Genomic DNA, 14,141 nt, shown 5'->3' on the forward strand with positions numbered 1-14,141 from the left:
TAGCTAAGAATTCTTGGTGGACTGACTCTTATCATTATATAATGTCCCCTTTGTGGCTCCAGTAATTTTCTCTGCTCTGGAGTCTCCTTTATCTAATACATAGCCATTCCTGCTTTCCTTTGATTAATGTTTATATGATACCTATTTTTCCATTTTTAATATTCAGCCTCCCTCTATCAATATATTTGAGGTGAGTTTCTTATATGTACCACATATAGTTGACCCTTGAACAACACAGGTTTGAACTTCATGGGTCCACTTTCATGCAGATTTTTTACAGTACTGTAAATGTATTTTCTCCTCCTTGTAATTGTCTTAACGTTTTCTTTTTGCTAGCATACTTTATTGTGAGAATATAGTATATAATACATATAACATACAAAATATGTGTTAACTGTCAGCTTATGTTATCAGTAAGGCTTCCAGTCAACCGGGGGCTATGAGCAGTTAAGTTTTATGGAGTTAAAAGTTACATGCAGATTTTCAACTGTGCAGGGGATCGGCACCACTAACCCCTGCATTGTTCAAGGGTCAACTGCAGTTGGGTCATTTTTTTTTCTTTTAAGATTTAGAGAGAACAGGAGTGCACATACACACAAGCACAAGTGAAGGGAGGGGCAGAGGGAGAGACTCTTAAGCAGACTCCATGATGAACATGGAGCCTGACATGGGCTCCATCTCACGACTCATGAGACCACAACTTGAGCTGAAACCAAGGGTCGGACACTTAACTGACTGAGCCACCCAAGTGCCCCAGTTGGGTCAATTTTTTAAAAAAATTCACTCTGCCAATCTCTGTCTATTAATTGCTGTATTCAGACCATTTATATTTAATGTAATTAATGTTAGGGTTTAGGTCGCCCATTAAAAATTTTTTTTGTTTGTTCTGTTTTTTATTTCTCTGTTTTCTTCTTCCTACCTCTCAGTGGGTTATTGAACATTTTTCGGAAGTTCAAGTGAACAGAAACCTTATCTCCTTTTACATCCTTTTAGTCCTCCTCCATTTATAATATAAGTATCTTAAATTTTTCTTCCACATATATTTGGAACCACATCATACAGTGCTATAATTTTTGCTTAAGCCATCAAATAATAATTTCAAAAACTCAAGAGAAAAGCCTATTTTATTTACCCATACTTTGTTTACACTACTCTTTCTTTCTTTTGATGTTCCCAGTTTCCTTTTTTTACTATTTCCTTTCTGTTTAAAGAACTTCCTTTAGTAATTTTTAGCATAGGTCTTCTGGTGACAAATTCTGTTAGTTTTCCTTTATTTGAGAATGTCTTGATTTTCCCTTTATTCCTGAAGGATATTTCTGCTGCATATAGGATTCTGGCTTGACAATGCTTTCAACACTTGCAAAATACTGCATCACTTCCTTCTAGTCTCCATGGTTTCTGATGAGAAATACACTGCTATTTGAATTATTTTTACCCTGTAGGAAAGGTGTCATTTTTTCCTCTGGCTACTTCCAAGATTTTTCTTTGCCTTTCATTTTCAGAAGTTTAACTATGTGCATTGGCATGGATTTCTTTCGGTTTATCCTGCTTGGGGTTTCTTCAGCTTCTTGAATCTGTAGGTTTATGTCTCTTGCCAAATTTGGGAAGTTTTCAGCCATTATTTTTTCGAGTTCTTTTTCATCCCACCTTTTCTCCTCTCTTCCTAGGATGTCAATGAAATGACTGTTAGATCTTCTCCTATAGTCCCCACAAGGTCCCTGAGGTGTGGTTTTTTTCCCCAGTCTAGATCCTCCCTGTTGCTTAGATTAGATAATTCTATTGTTCTCTTTCAGTTCGCAGGTTCTTTCCTCTGTTGCCCCTATTCTGCTGGTGAGCCCATCCACTGCACTTACTTTGGTTGCTGTTGTTTTTAGTTCTAAAATTTCCACTTAGTTCTTCTTTATATCTTCTTTGTCCTTGTTGGCACTTTCATGCATTTCAACTGTGTTCATAATTGCTCGTTGAAGCATTTTTCTTGTGTTGCCTTAAAATCCTTGTCAGATAATTCTGACATCTTTGTCATCTCAGTGTCAGCACTGGAATCTATTCTTTTTTTTTTATTATTCAATTTAAGATCTTTTTTGTTCTTGATATGATGAGTGGTTCTCAATGGAAACCTGGACATTTTCATATTATGTTATGAGAGTCTGGATGTTACTTAACCCTTCTGTTTTAGCTGGCTTCTTTTGACACTGCTGTGGCAGGGGAAGGAGTATGCCAGCTCATTGCTGCCAGGTGAAGGTGGGAATCTGGGTTCCCTACTCAGCCTGTGTCAACATGCAAGGGGAGGACACACCTTGTCAGTAAAGCTGTGGGTGGAAGCCCTGGTGGTCTCCATGGACACCACGGTGAGGGTACCTCATTACTGGCTCCCTACTAGGCCCCCTCTGACACACCTGGAGTAGGTATGAGAAGATCTTGTCACAGGCTGTGGAAGTCTTGGGCTCCCTGTCCTGCCTTTGCTGGCTCAGGTGGGGATGGCAGCAGTTTACCATGTGGTGATTGGCCAGAGTGAAGTGGGTATTGTCTAAAAGTTCTCTGTCTTGCTAGGCTATCCTATTCCTGGTCCACTGTCTAGTGAGAGTTGGCTTTGGTTGGACGTTTTTTTTTTCTGCCTTCATTAGTGTTTCTGAGTTACAGGCTTCATCAGCTCTAAGTCAGGGATAAAGGAGGCGAAAGAAAACCCAGGGAATCCACTACCATGTTGTTCCTTTTCTCCTTCTTGTTAGAATTTCTGATAGTTGGTACCACCTCCTTCCCTGGTCACAGAACCAGCTTCTATCGCAGGGACACAGGAGCTATCAGAAAGGAAGCCAGGTGCGACTGTGCAACCCTGCTCATCCCACCCTCGTGAGAAGAGCAGCACATCTCAGCCAGGATGCTCCAGCTTTGAATCGTCCCCATAGAAAGTGAAAATCTGTGAATGGGCAGAATCCATCAGTGCAGCAAATTCTGACTCAGTAGTGAGGTAGAACGTGCTGTTACAGTCCTTCTAAGAGATAAAGAAAAGTTACTGCCCTACAGACCAACAGGATGGTCAGCAGGCCAGAGACTTCGTTCACCTTCTATCTTACCCTGGCCTGAAAGTCCGTTCTTGTCCACCTCCAAACAGCATAGGGTACAGAGGGGTGAGTTCACCAAGCCCTCGGACGTAAAGTGCTCCAATCCTGGGACCATAGAACTGAAAGGAAAAGTTAGTCATTTATTCAGCAAGAACCTTCTGAGTTACTACTCTGTATGCGTGCTGAGTGCTTAGAGGCACACAGAGAAATACTCTGTAACCTATGGGTCCCACAGCTTGTGCTACCCATCACCACTCTGGACATGTCAGAGTCACAAAAGCCTTGGGGGTGCAGAGCAGAGCCTGGACTCTTGTTCCTAGCCTGGGGCAGCAGAGCTTGACTGCACATCACAGAACAGAATTTGTAAAAGGAGAGGGGCTGGAACTAGAGATTGCCAAGGGCTTTTCCTGGGTATGACTCCATGTTTTCAAACGGACATTTTGCAAAAATCATTAAATGCCACAGTGTCGGGTCAGCACACATGCTCCTTTGGAAACTAGCTGAGCACCATGCTTCAACGTAGAGGACTATAAATATTTCAGGTTCTAGTCAGCAGCCAGAAAGATGAGTGAAGTCTCAGAAGGGTCCTCACTACTGTTTCCTCTCTTCCACATTTAAGGTAAGAGCTGGTAAAACAAAACCTTTGCAATCAGGAGCTGCACTTTAAATCAAGTTAGAGAAAGCAACATCTTGAATCTCACATCTTCCGTCCTTGGGGTGGAGGCCTATGAGTGGGCTGATGAGGGGCCTACAGGCGCTCTCTGCCCACTGCAAAGAACACTCAATATCTGGCTGAAGCCACCTGCCTTATGTCTCACCTGAGGCCTCTATGTCCTTCCACAGCCCTGCCTGTCTCAAGTTGGGGTGCTGCTGGTCTCTCCTTCTTCAGCTTGTGACAGTGGGGGCTGCAAATTGCAACACTGTGTCCCCCGACAGCACTGGACAACAAATGGATGATCAGTGGTGCTGTGGGCTCTGCTCTAAGGTGAGCCTTGAGGTCATGGAAGGAAGGAAGCCTCTGTGGACGCACCTTGTGCCCAACGATGGTCAGGAAGTCCACACCCAGGTCCTCCACATCCACGTGCCGTTTCCCCAGGGCCTGTGCCGCATCTGTGTGTAGCAGAATGACCGGCAGCCCGGAAGCTACCCGCTTCTGGTTCAGGGCTTTAATTTGCTGACTGATTTCAGAGATGGGCTGAAGTAGGGAAAAATAAACAGTTGAGTATGTCTCTTTGATTTCATGAAAACTGAATGAAAGAAATAAGGAGTCATTACTGAGGAGAGTAGGAGGAGGAGGAAGGAGGGAGGAGGAAGGGGGGAAGAGGAGGAGGGAGGAGGAAAGAAGGAGGAGGGAGGAGGAAGGAAGGAGGAGGAAGGAAGGAAGAAAGAAGATGAAGACAACGACGAAGACAAAAATGACGAAGATGAAGATGAAGAAGGAGGAGAAAGAAAAGAAAAGGCCCCAGGTGAGATGCATGAGAATATCAAGCAGAGTCTGGGCCCCCTTCATTCCTCACTAGATTTTCTTAAAAGGATAAATAACTCACCATAATGACACCAGTCTCGTTATTGGCCAGCATGATAGTCACGAGGCACGTGGCCGGGCAGACAGCTGCCAGGATGTCCGCAACCTCCACCTGCCCATTCACCTTGGATACTGGCACAAAGGTGACTGCTGAGGGAAAAAAAACACACATACCAAGGTTAATCTTATAAAATAAGCTCTTTTGAAAGTTCATTTAGATACAGCTTAACAAAAGTATTTTCCACATTTAAAAAGTAATTTATTGTAAAAGTTCAGAAAACTATAAGGAATATAAGCCACCCATCATCACAGCACATGGATATAGCCAATGTGAATGCTCCCTTAAAGCAGCTTCAGTTGCTGAGTTTGTTCTGTGGAACACACTCTCCATTCTGCTGCTGAGGGGCCCACAAGGAGGTAATATACTCTTAGTTCATGAGCATCTATTTTTCAAAAATTTTATTTTAATTCCAGTACAATTAACATATGGTGTTACATTAGTTTTGGGTCTACAATATAGTGATTCAACACATCTATCCATTACTCACTGCTCATCATGGTAAATCTACTACTAATCCCCATCACCTGTTCCCCCCATCCCCCCACCCACATGCCCTCTGGTAACCATCACTGTGTTTTCTATATTTAAGTCTGGTTTTTGGTTTGTCTCTTTTTTAATTTGCTCATTTTCTTAACTAAATTTCACATATGAATGAAACCATATGGTATTTATCTTTCTCTGACTTATTTCACTTAGCATTATACTCTCTAGATCTATTCATGTTGTTGCAAATGGCAAGATTTCATTCTTTTTTATGGCTGAGTAATATTCCATTATATACATCACCACATCTTCTTCCATCTATCAATGGGCACTTGGGTTGCTTCCATGTCTTTGCTATGGTAAACAATGCTGCAATAAACATAGGGGTGCTTATATCTTTTCAAATTAGTGTTTTCATAGTCTTTGGGTAAATACCCAGTAGTGTGATTACTGGATCATATGGTAATTCTACTTTTAATTTTTTGGGGAACCTCCATACTGTTTTCCACAGTGGCTGCACCAGTGTGCATTCCCGCCAACAGTGCACATCCTTGCCAACACTTGTTTCTTGTGTTTTTGATATTAGCTATTCTGGCAGGCGTGAAGTGACATCTCATTGTAGTTTTGATTTGCATTTCCCTGGTGATGAGTGAGGTTGAGCATCTTTTCACGTGTCTGTTGGCCATCTGGATGTCTTCTTTAGAGAAATGTCTGTTCATTTTTTAATTGGATTATTTGATTTTTTTGGTGCTGAATTGTATGAGTTCTTTATATATTTTGGATATTAACCTTTTATCAGATGTCATTTGCTAATACCTCCTCCCATTCAGTAGGTTGTCTTTTTGTTTTGTTCATTGTTTCCTTTGCTGTGCAAAAGCTTTTTATTTTGATGTAGTCCCAATAGTTTATTTTCGCTTTTGTTTTTCTTGCCTAAGGGGACATATCTTGAAAGAACCTGCTATGCCCACGTCAAAGAAATTACTGACTGCTCTCTCTTCTAGGATTTTTATGGTTTTGGGTCTCACATTTAGGTCTTTAATCCATTTTGAGTTTATTTTTGCATAGCATGTAAGAAAGTGGTCCAGTGTCATTCTTTTGCATGTAGCTGTCCAATTTCCCCAACACCATTTGTTGAAGAGACTTTTTCCCATTGCATATTCTTTTCTGCTTTGTCGAAGATTAATTGACCATATAATTGTGGGTTTATTTCTGGGTTTTCCATTCTGTTCCATTGATCTATGTTGTGTATTTTTGTGCCAGTACCATACTGTTTTGATTACTTCAATTTTATAGTGTATCTTGAAATCTGGGATTGTGATACCTCCAGTTTTGTTCTTCTTTTTCAAGATTCCTTTGTCTATTTGGGGTCTTTTGTGGTTCCATACAAATTTTAGGATTGTTTGTTCTAATTCTGTGAAAAATGCTACTGGTATTTTGCTAGAGATTGCATTAAATCTGTAGATTGCTTTGGGTAGTATGGACATTTTAACAATTATTTGTTTTCCCAATTCATGAGCATCGAATGTCTTTCCATTTGTGTCATCTTCAATTTCTTTCATCAACTTCATAGTTATCAGAGTACAGGTCTTTCACCTCTTTGGTCAGGTTTATTCCTAGGTATCTTACTGTTTTTGGTGCAATTGTAATGAGACTGGTTTCTTAATTTCTCTTCCTGCTGCTTCATCATTAGTGTACAGAAATGCTATGGGTTTCTGTATATTAATTTTGTATTCTGCGACTTTACTGAATTTATTTATCAGTTCTAGTAGTTTTTTGGTGGAGTTGTTAGTGTTTTCTATGTAGAGTATCATGTCGTCTGCAAATAGTGAAAATTTTACTTCTTCCTTACCAATATGGATGACTTTTATTTCCTTTTCTTATCTGATTGCTGTGTCTAGGACTTTCAGTACTCCTTATTTTTTGCATACCTATTACTGGTTTTTGATTTGTGGTTACCGTTAGGTTTAAATAGAACATCTTATGCATAATAGCAGTTTGTAGTAAGTTGATGGTTGAACCCATTCTAAAATCACTAAATTTTTCCTCCTCTCCCCCACACATTTTAGGTATGTAGTGTCATACTTTACATCCTTTTATTTTATGAATTCCTTGACTGATTTTTATAGATATACTTAATTTACTGCTTTTGTGCTTCCTACTTTTCTTATTCTTATTTATGGTCTTTCTACAAAAAGAGTCCCCTCCCCTTTAACATTTCTTATACAGCTGGTTTGGTGGTATTGAATTCTTTTAACTTTTGTTTGTCTGGGAAATCCTATCTCTCTTTTTATTCTGAATGATAGGCCTGCTGGATAGAGTATTCTTGGCTGCAGGTTTCTTTCAGCACTTTGAAGATATCACACCAGTCTCTTCTGGCCTGCAAAATTGCTGCTGAAAAATCAGCTCATAGCCTGATTGGGTTTCCCTGGTATATAATTGTTTTATCTTGCTGCTTTTACAATTCCCTCTTTATCACTACTTTTTTGCCATTTTAATTACTATGTATCTTGGTGTGGCCCTCCTTGGGTTGATTTGGTGGGAGCTGTCTCCTGGATCTGGATTTCTGTTTCCTTTCCCAGATTCGGGAAGTTTTCAGCTATTATTTCTTTGAATACATTTTCTGTCCCCTTTTCTCTCTCTCATCCTTCTGGGATCCCTATGATGCCAATGTTATTATTATTATTTTTTTTTTTTAAGGTTTCAAATGTACTTTATTTCTTCAACCATGCTATATTTTAATGGGTGCACAGTGCTTTTACTTGGCATCAATTATGAGTTGGTTTTGAAACAATTCAGTATTACACCAACTGGGATGATTACTGATCTCTCCATTCCTTTGGGGTGACTCTGCCAACAGGGACAGGTTCCATTCTATTCCAATTTGTGTTGCTGTATATGCCCATACAGCAATACAGAAAGTGGCTCCACTAGCTAGTGCGGCATTACCATATTTGTCATGGAAATCAGGTGTCCTTTTCGGGTGGCTCTGCCTTGCCATTGTTTGTGGAATGCTTTGAACTCGGAGACGACTTAGAGCGCTTCTGGCTATGGGAAACATTCTGAAGCTGAAAACAGAATGGTGCAACTGCAGCTGCTGCTTTGCTATGACTTCGTTCCAAGTCTCCTTGCAAAGAGCCCTGAAAAACCCCAATGTTATTACTTTTGATGGTGTCACTGAGTTCCCTTAATCTACGTTCATTTTTTATTATTCTTTTTTTTCTCTCTTATGTTTAGTTTGATTGCTTTCCATTACTCTGTCCTCCAGGTCGCTGATCCATTCTTCTGCTTCCCCAATCTGCTATTTATTCCCTCTAGTGTATTTTTAATTTAAGTTATTGAGTTTTTCATCTCTTCTTGGTTCTTTTTAATGTTTTCTTTTTGTTGAGGGTTTCACTGAGATCCTCCACTTTCTTCTCAAGTCCAGTGAATACCTAATGACCATTACCTTAAATTCTCTATCAGGCATATTATTTACCTCCATTTGATTTAGCTCTCTTGCCGTGATTTTGTCCTGTTTTTTCATTTGGGACAGATTCTTCCGTCTTCAGATTTTGTCTAACTCTGTCTGTTTCTATGTGTTAGGAAAGTCAGCTAGGTCTCCTGCTCTTGAAATTAGTGGCCTTATGAAGGAGAGGTCCGATAGTGCCCTGCTGTGTGTGGTGTTCCCTGTTCACTAGAACCTAGGGGTGTCTCCTATGTGCACCCTACTGTTGTGGCATTTGCCTTCAGTCCAATTGTCTGCAATGGCTGTCTTTGCCTGTTGTAGACAGGGTTTGGTCCCTGTGTTGTTAGTGGGTGGGTCTGCAGGAAAACGTAGGGGTGGGACATGCAGTTCCAACAAGGTCTGCACCAGTCCCCTGCAGGAAGGGACCTGCAGCTGCCCAGGAAAACTACCCAGGCCAGGATGGAGGGTGTGGGTCCACAGAAGAGTGTGGGGTGGGGTACATTGTTAGCAAGCTAGGTGGAGAGTATTGCACTACACTGGTTCCCTTGGGTGTCTGTGTATCTGGCTGGGAGCTGGAGGAGGGAAAAGGCATCTGCCAGCTCCTTTGTTCTTGGGGAAGTCTTCCAAAAGATACCACGCCCCTCCAGCAGACACTCCGAGAATAGTAAATAAATCTCCCTCCCATACACCCAAGGAGTTTATCAAACTGCTGTTTCTATGCTGTATTTCCATGGGGCTGTTAGTTGTACTGTCTCTGTAAGGGTGGGACTTCAGTTTCCTCTTCGTCTCCCAGCTCTTCCAGAGCCAAGCCCAATTGATTTTTAAAGTTCTAGGTGTTAAGCCCCACTGATTATAAGAACTCACAAAATTAGGCCCCTCTGGTTTTCAAAGCTAATGTTATGGGGATCCATCTTCCCAGTGCAGGTTCTTCATACCTGGGGTTCCTGGATGGGGTCTGCTCTTCTCCCCTCTCTGAGCCCATGGTGTCCCTCCCCCCATGTACAGTCCCACAGGTCCATCTGGCTTCCAACCCTGTCTCCGCCCTTCCTATCCTCTTCAACATGGCCTCCTCTCTACGTTTAGCTGTGGAGAATTTGTTCTGCCAGTCTTCAGGTCATTTTTTGGGGTTATTTACACTGATGTGGATATTATCTAGGTGTATCCATGGGACAAGGTGATCCCAGGATCTTCCTACTCCACCATCTTCACGAGAGCACCTTAACGTACCAAGTACTTAACCTTCACTCACTCGACACTGAGCCAACACTCGTTAATCACCTACTAGGTTCCAGGCACTGCTCCAAGCTCTTATAATCTCATTACTACAGATGAATAATAAGTGAAGGTGACTGAATCAAGATTTTGGCTCAAAATGGTATAAGACAAATGCATCCACTCTCCCCTCAAGGCCCTAAATGAGAGAACAGATGTTTTCTAAATTAGGGGTATCACCTGTGGACAAGGAATTTTGAGGAATTCCCAGAATATAGAAAGATGATGGCATTAGATTAATAAGAATAGGAAAAAAACACTCAGAACAGTAATAGGCGAAAACTATGAAAGGATGTAGTGATCATCCAAGTGCACAGCATGGAGCGTGAGGAGGGCAAACTGCTGAGGCAGGCAGGGGCTGGTGTGATGACCTAGCACCCCCACCACACCCCCTGCAGGTGTGTGGCAGAAGCACTGGCTGTGACTGAGAAGAGCACCATGTGCCCGAGACAGGACTGCAGGCCTGGGCGGGCTCCAGGGACGGGGTAGGAGCCAGAGAAGGGCAGAGCTCACGTATCCACTGCAAGACTCAAAGGAGAGCAAAAGGCAGGCCGCTCTGGCTGGGATTACTCGTCTTGGGCACTTGGGTGGCTCAGTCGGTGAAGCATCTGCCTTGATCCGGGGTCCTGGGATCGAGCCCCACGTCGGGCTCCCTGCTCAGCGGGGAGTCTGCTTCTCCCTCTTCTTCTGCCCCTCCCCCTGCTCTCTCTCTCAAATAAATAAAATATTTAAAAAAAAAAAAGGATTACTCGTCTTTTTATTAAGCACATGAAAGGATGCTCAACATCATCAGCCATCAGGGAAATGCAAATCAAAACCATGAGATACCACTGCACACCCCCTGGGATAGTGATAATAAAAGATACAGACAATCTCAAGCGTTGTCGAGGATAGAGAAATAGGAACCCTTGTGCCCTGCTGGTGGAAACATAAAAGGGTGCAGCTGCTTTGGAATACAAAGGTCACCTCAAAAGCTTAAACACAGAGTTACTCTGTGACCCAGCTGTTCCTCTCCTAGGTATAACCCCAAGAGAAATAAAAACATACATCCACACAAGAACTTGTACACAAAGGTTCATAATGGCATTATCATAATGCCAAATGATCGTCAACTGATGAATGGATAAGTAATGTGAATATTATTTATATAAATTAGAATTCACATAAAATGGAATTTTATAAATCCATAAAAAGAAATTAAGTACTGGTACATGCTACATCATGAATGAACCTTGAAAACATGCTAATTGAAAGAAATCAGTCAAAAAGACCACATATTCTATGATTCCATTCATACGAAAGTCCTCCGAAATAGGGCAATCTTTAGAGACAGGACATGGATTAGTGGTTGTCTGGGGTTGAGGTAAATGGAGAATTACAGCGGATGGGTACAAGGTTTTGGGGGGTGATGAGATGTTCTATAACTGATTATGGTGATGGTTGCACAACTTGGTGAATAAACTAAGAACCACTGAACAGGACAGGGAGAAGCAGAGTCCCTGCTGATCAGGGAGCCCGATGCGGGGCTCGATCCCAGGACCCCGGGATCATGACCTGAGCTGAAGGCAGACGCTTAACGACTGAGCCACCCAAAATCTGTGTAATTTAAGCAGGAAGTTAAACGCAACAGCAACTAAGAATGATGTGTCGCCCTTCCCTGTAAGTACAGAAAAATAAGAAAGACAGAAAAAAAAAAAAGGCACCAGGAACTGAAAGGAACAAGAGCTGAAATAAGAAAGTCAGACCTGATTGATCTCTTTTTTTAAAGTAGTGCATCTAGGTAAGACCAGAAAGAGAAAAACCCTTGTAGTAGTCAAACAGGAAAATCCATAGGAAGGCTTCATAGTCAAACGGAGCACTATGTTACAGTCCTTTATCTTTATGATAAAAATACTTTCCCTCAATTCACCTTCAGGTTTCCAGGCAGATTAGAGGGGCAGAGAGGAACGTCACTTTGCTTAAAGGAAAGTATTCACCTCGGCTGTCTTGGGAGAGAAAAGGGCTCTTAGTTTTCTGAAGTTCGTGGTCTGTGCCCCGTGTCTTGAGACTTCATAGCACGGGAAAAGCGAAAGGTCAGAGTCGCTGCCACGGCTGGCCAAGCCCACCCGCCCGACCCTCAGCCTGCCTGGCCAGCCGTCTGCCCCCAAGCCGCCTGCCCGCCTGGCGAGGCCTCCCTCCCCTGTGCTGAGATGAAGTCGTCCAGCAAGAGCACATTCATTCTGGTGTTTACCCCCTGACGCTGAGGTCTATTTGACCCTTGTTCCTCCTATCGGAGGAAGAGGAAGCCAAGATTTAATCATTGCAATCCAAGTGAACAGCTCGGTTTAGCATTTACAGGCATACTATTTCAATATGTATATATTATATACAAGAATCCAAAGTATCGTTTACTTGATAGATCTAGACTAGATCTCCACGTTGATGACCCATCTTTTCCCTAAGGGACAATCTGGCAGCATTCACTGGTTCCCGTGTGGGGACAGGCTATGTGACCTTTGCACCTGCGGACGGCCAGGGAGGCTGCGAGCGGAGGGTAAATGATTCACCGGGTCCTAGAATCAGTTAGTGGTCGTAAGCGGAGCTGCCTTGCAGAATCCGCCAGGCTGGTCACTCACCGGCCACCCGTTCTTCCACCAGGTGCTCCAGGGGCAGACGGATGGAGTCGTGTTCCACGGTGCAGGTGATAAGGTGGGGCGTGGCCCCATCCAGTGGGCTGCACAGCTCGGCCAGGCTCCCCTTGGAGGGGCGGGTTTGGTGGAAATGTTTCACCACGGAATGAATTACTAAGTTGTTTGACTGCAGAGAGCAGAAAGAGCATTTACGACACCTGGACTAAGGGGACAGCGAGAGTAGCACTTTCTCTGACTTCATTTTCCTGTGACTAACGTTTAAAAAGGAAAGAATGGTCTTGAAGACATTCAACTTTTGAGCTGCACATTTGAATGCCCAACGACAAAGATTTGGGGTTTCAACCTTTCAAAAATGTCAGAATTCATTTCCAGTCAATTATGCCTGTCTTATTAAGCAATGTTATGAATTTTTAAATTTTATAAATCTATCAAAAAAGAATATTTTGTCCAGGTACCCACTGCTGATGGGAGTATAATCTGGCATATTAAGGGCCATTTGGCATATCTATCAGATAAGCCCTCTGACCCAGCATGTCTGCGTCTTGGACTTGATCCAATCACTACACTTGCATAGAAGCAAAATGATGTACAGAAAGGTTGTCTATTAGGTGTAGCACTGTTTGTAACAGCTCAACCTCGGAAAGCCCTTCAGTCTACCAATAAAGGGACTTGTTAAATAAATCATGCAACGCTGCTCAATGGACACCAAGGTATAAACATCAAGGAAACGCTTTATGTGCAGAGACCAAAAGATCTCAAATACAAATATACTTGCTAAATAATAATAAAAAAAGGTAGCAGACATTATATACAGTATTCTACCCAATTTGTATAAAAAAGGGGAAATACACACACATTTGCTCATATATGCAAAAATATCCTTGAAAGGGTAAACAGGGAAGGAGATAAGAATATATAAATCTACATAGTTATTTGCTTTTAATGCATAGACTCTCTGGAAGACACCAGGAAGCTAACAATATTGGTTTCCTGTAGCCAGAGTGGATAACTGAAGGGTTCAGGGTAGGAGAAGACTTTAAAAAAAAAAAATTTTTTTTTTCTCTTATTTTAAATTATAACATATATACAGAAAAGTGTATAAAATATAAACGTAAGTTTAACAGAGAAGTAAGGCAGTGAATACTGAGTGACTGTTACCTGATCAAGACAGTGGACACTGCCCCACGCAGAAGCACACCGGGCCCCCCTCAATCACTGTGCCCTCCCCACCCCCACGGAGCTGACTACCACCCTGATTTGTATGGTAATCATTTCCCTGCTCTTCTGGATACTCTGACTTCCTATGCAAGCACCTCTAAACAATACTGTTTATTTTGTCTCCTTCTGACCTTCATATGAGTAGAACTGAACGAACTTTTTCTCAGTAAAGATCCAATCCCTTGGAGCATCTGGGGGTACCCCACGATGCGGGGGGGCAGTGCTTGTGCTGTGCTGAGGTGCCCATGTGCTGCCATCCTGTGTGCAGAGGACTTAAGACAGTGGCCAGCTGGTGGCACGCCAAGGCAGCCCCCTCTGTGGCTCACCAGTGGGCGACACATTGGATCAGGCAACAGTGAGGAGGTGGTCGGGGACGAATGACTCAGATGGGTTTCTCCAACCTGTGGATGCTTCCTTAGAGGTCCCAGGTCACACCCTTGTAGAA

The 14,141-nt window shown here is 42.5% G+C and overlaps 1 protein-coding gene and 1 pseudogene across 4 annotated transcripts in view; both read right to left on the reverse strand.

The window, feature by feature from the left end:
• The window catches only part of SCLY (selenocysteine lyase), a 38,303-nt gene that overhangs the window by 12,678 nt on the left and 11,484 nt on the right, over nt 1–14,141 (reverse strand). For all 4 annotated transcript variants that reach the window (XM_032391849.1, XM_032391777.1, XM_032391928.1 and 1 more), the window contains exons 4-7: nt 12,464–12,644; nt 4,610–4,737; nt 4,093–4,257; nt 3,075–3,181 (exon numbers count right to left, since the gene is read on the reverse strand). In XM_032391849.1, the coding sequence (XP_032247740.1) occupies nt 3,075–3,181; nt 4,093–4,257; nt 4,610–4,737; nt 12,464–12,644 (581 nt within the window). The remainder of the gene's footprint in view (nt 1–3,074; nt 3,182–4,092; nt 4,258–4,609; nt 4,738–12,463; nt 12,645–14,141) is intronic.
• LOC116624298 lies at nt 7,828–8,270 on the reverse strand (annotated as a pseudogene).

The sequence above is a fragment of the Phoca vitulina genome, unplaced genomic scaffold (assembly GCF_004348235.1).
Source record: "Phoca vitulina isolate PV1807 unplaced genomic scaffold, GSC_HSeal_1.0 scaffold1, whole genome shotgun sequence".
Lineage (NCBI taxonomy): Eukaryota > Metazoa > Chordata > Mammalia > Carnivora > Phocidae > Phoca > Phoca vitulina.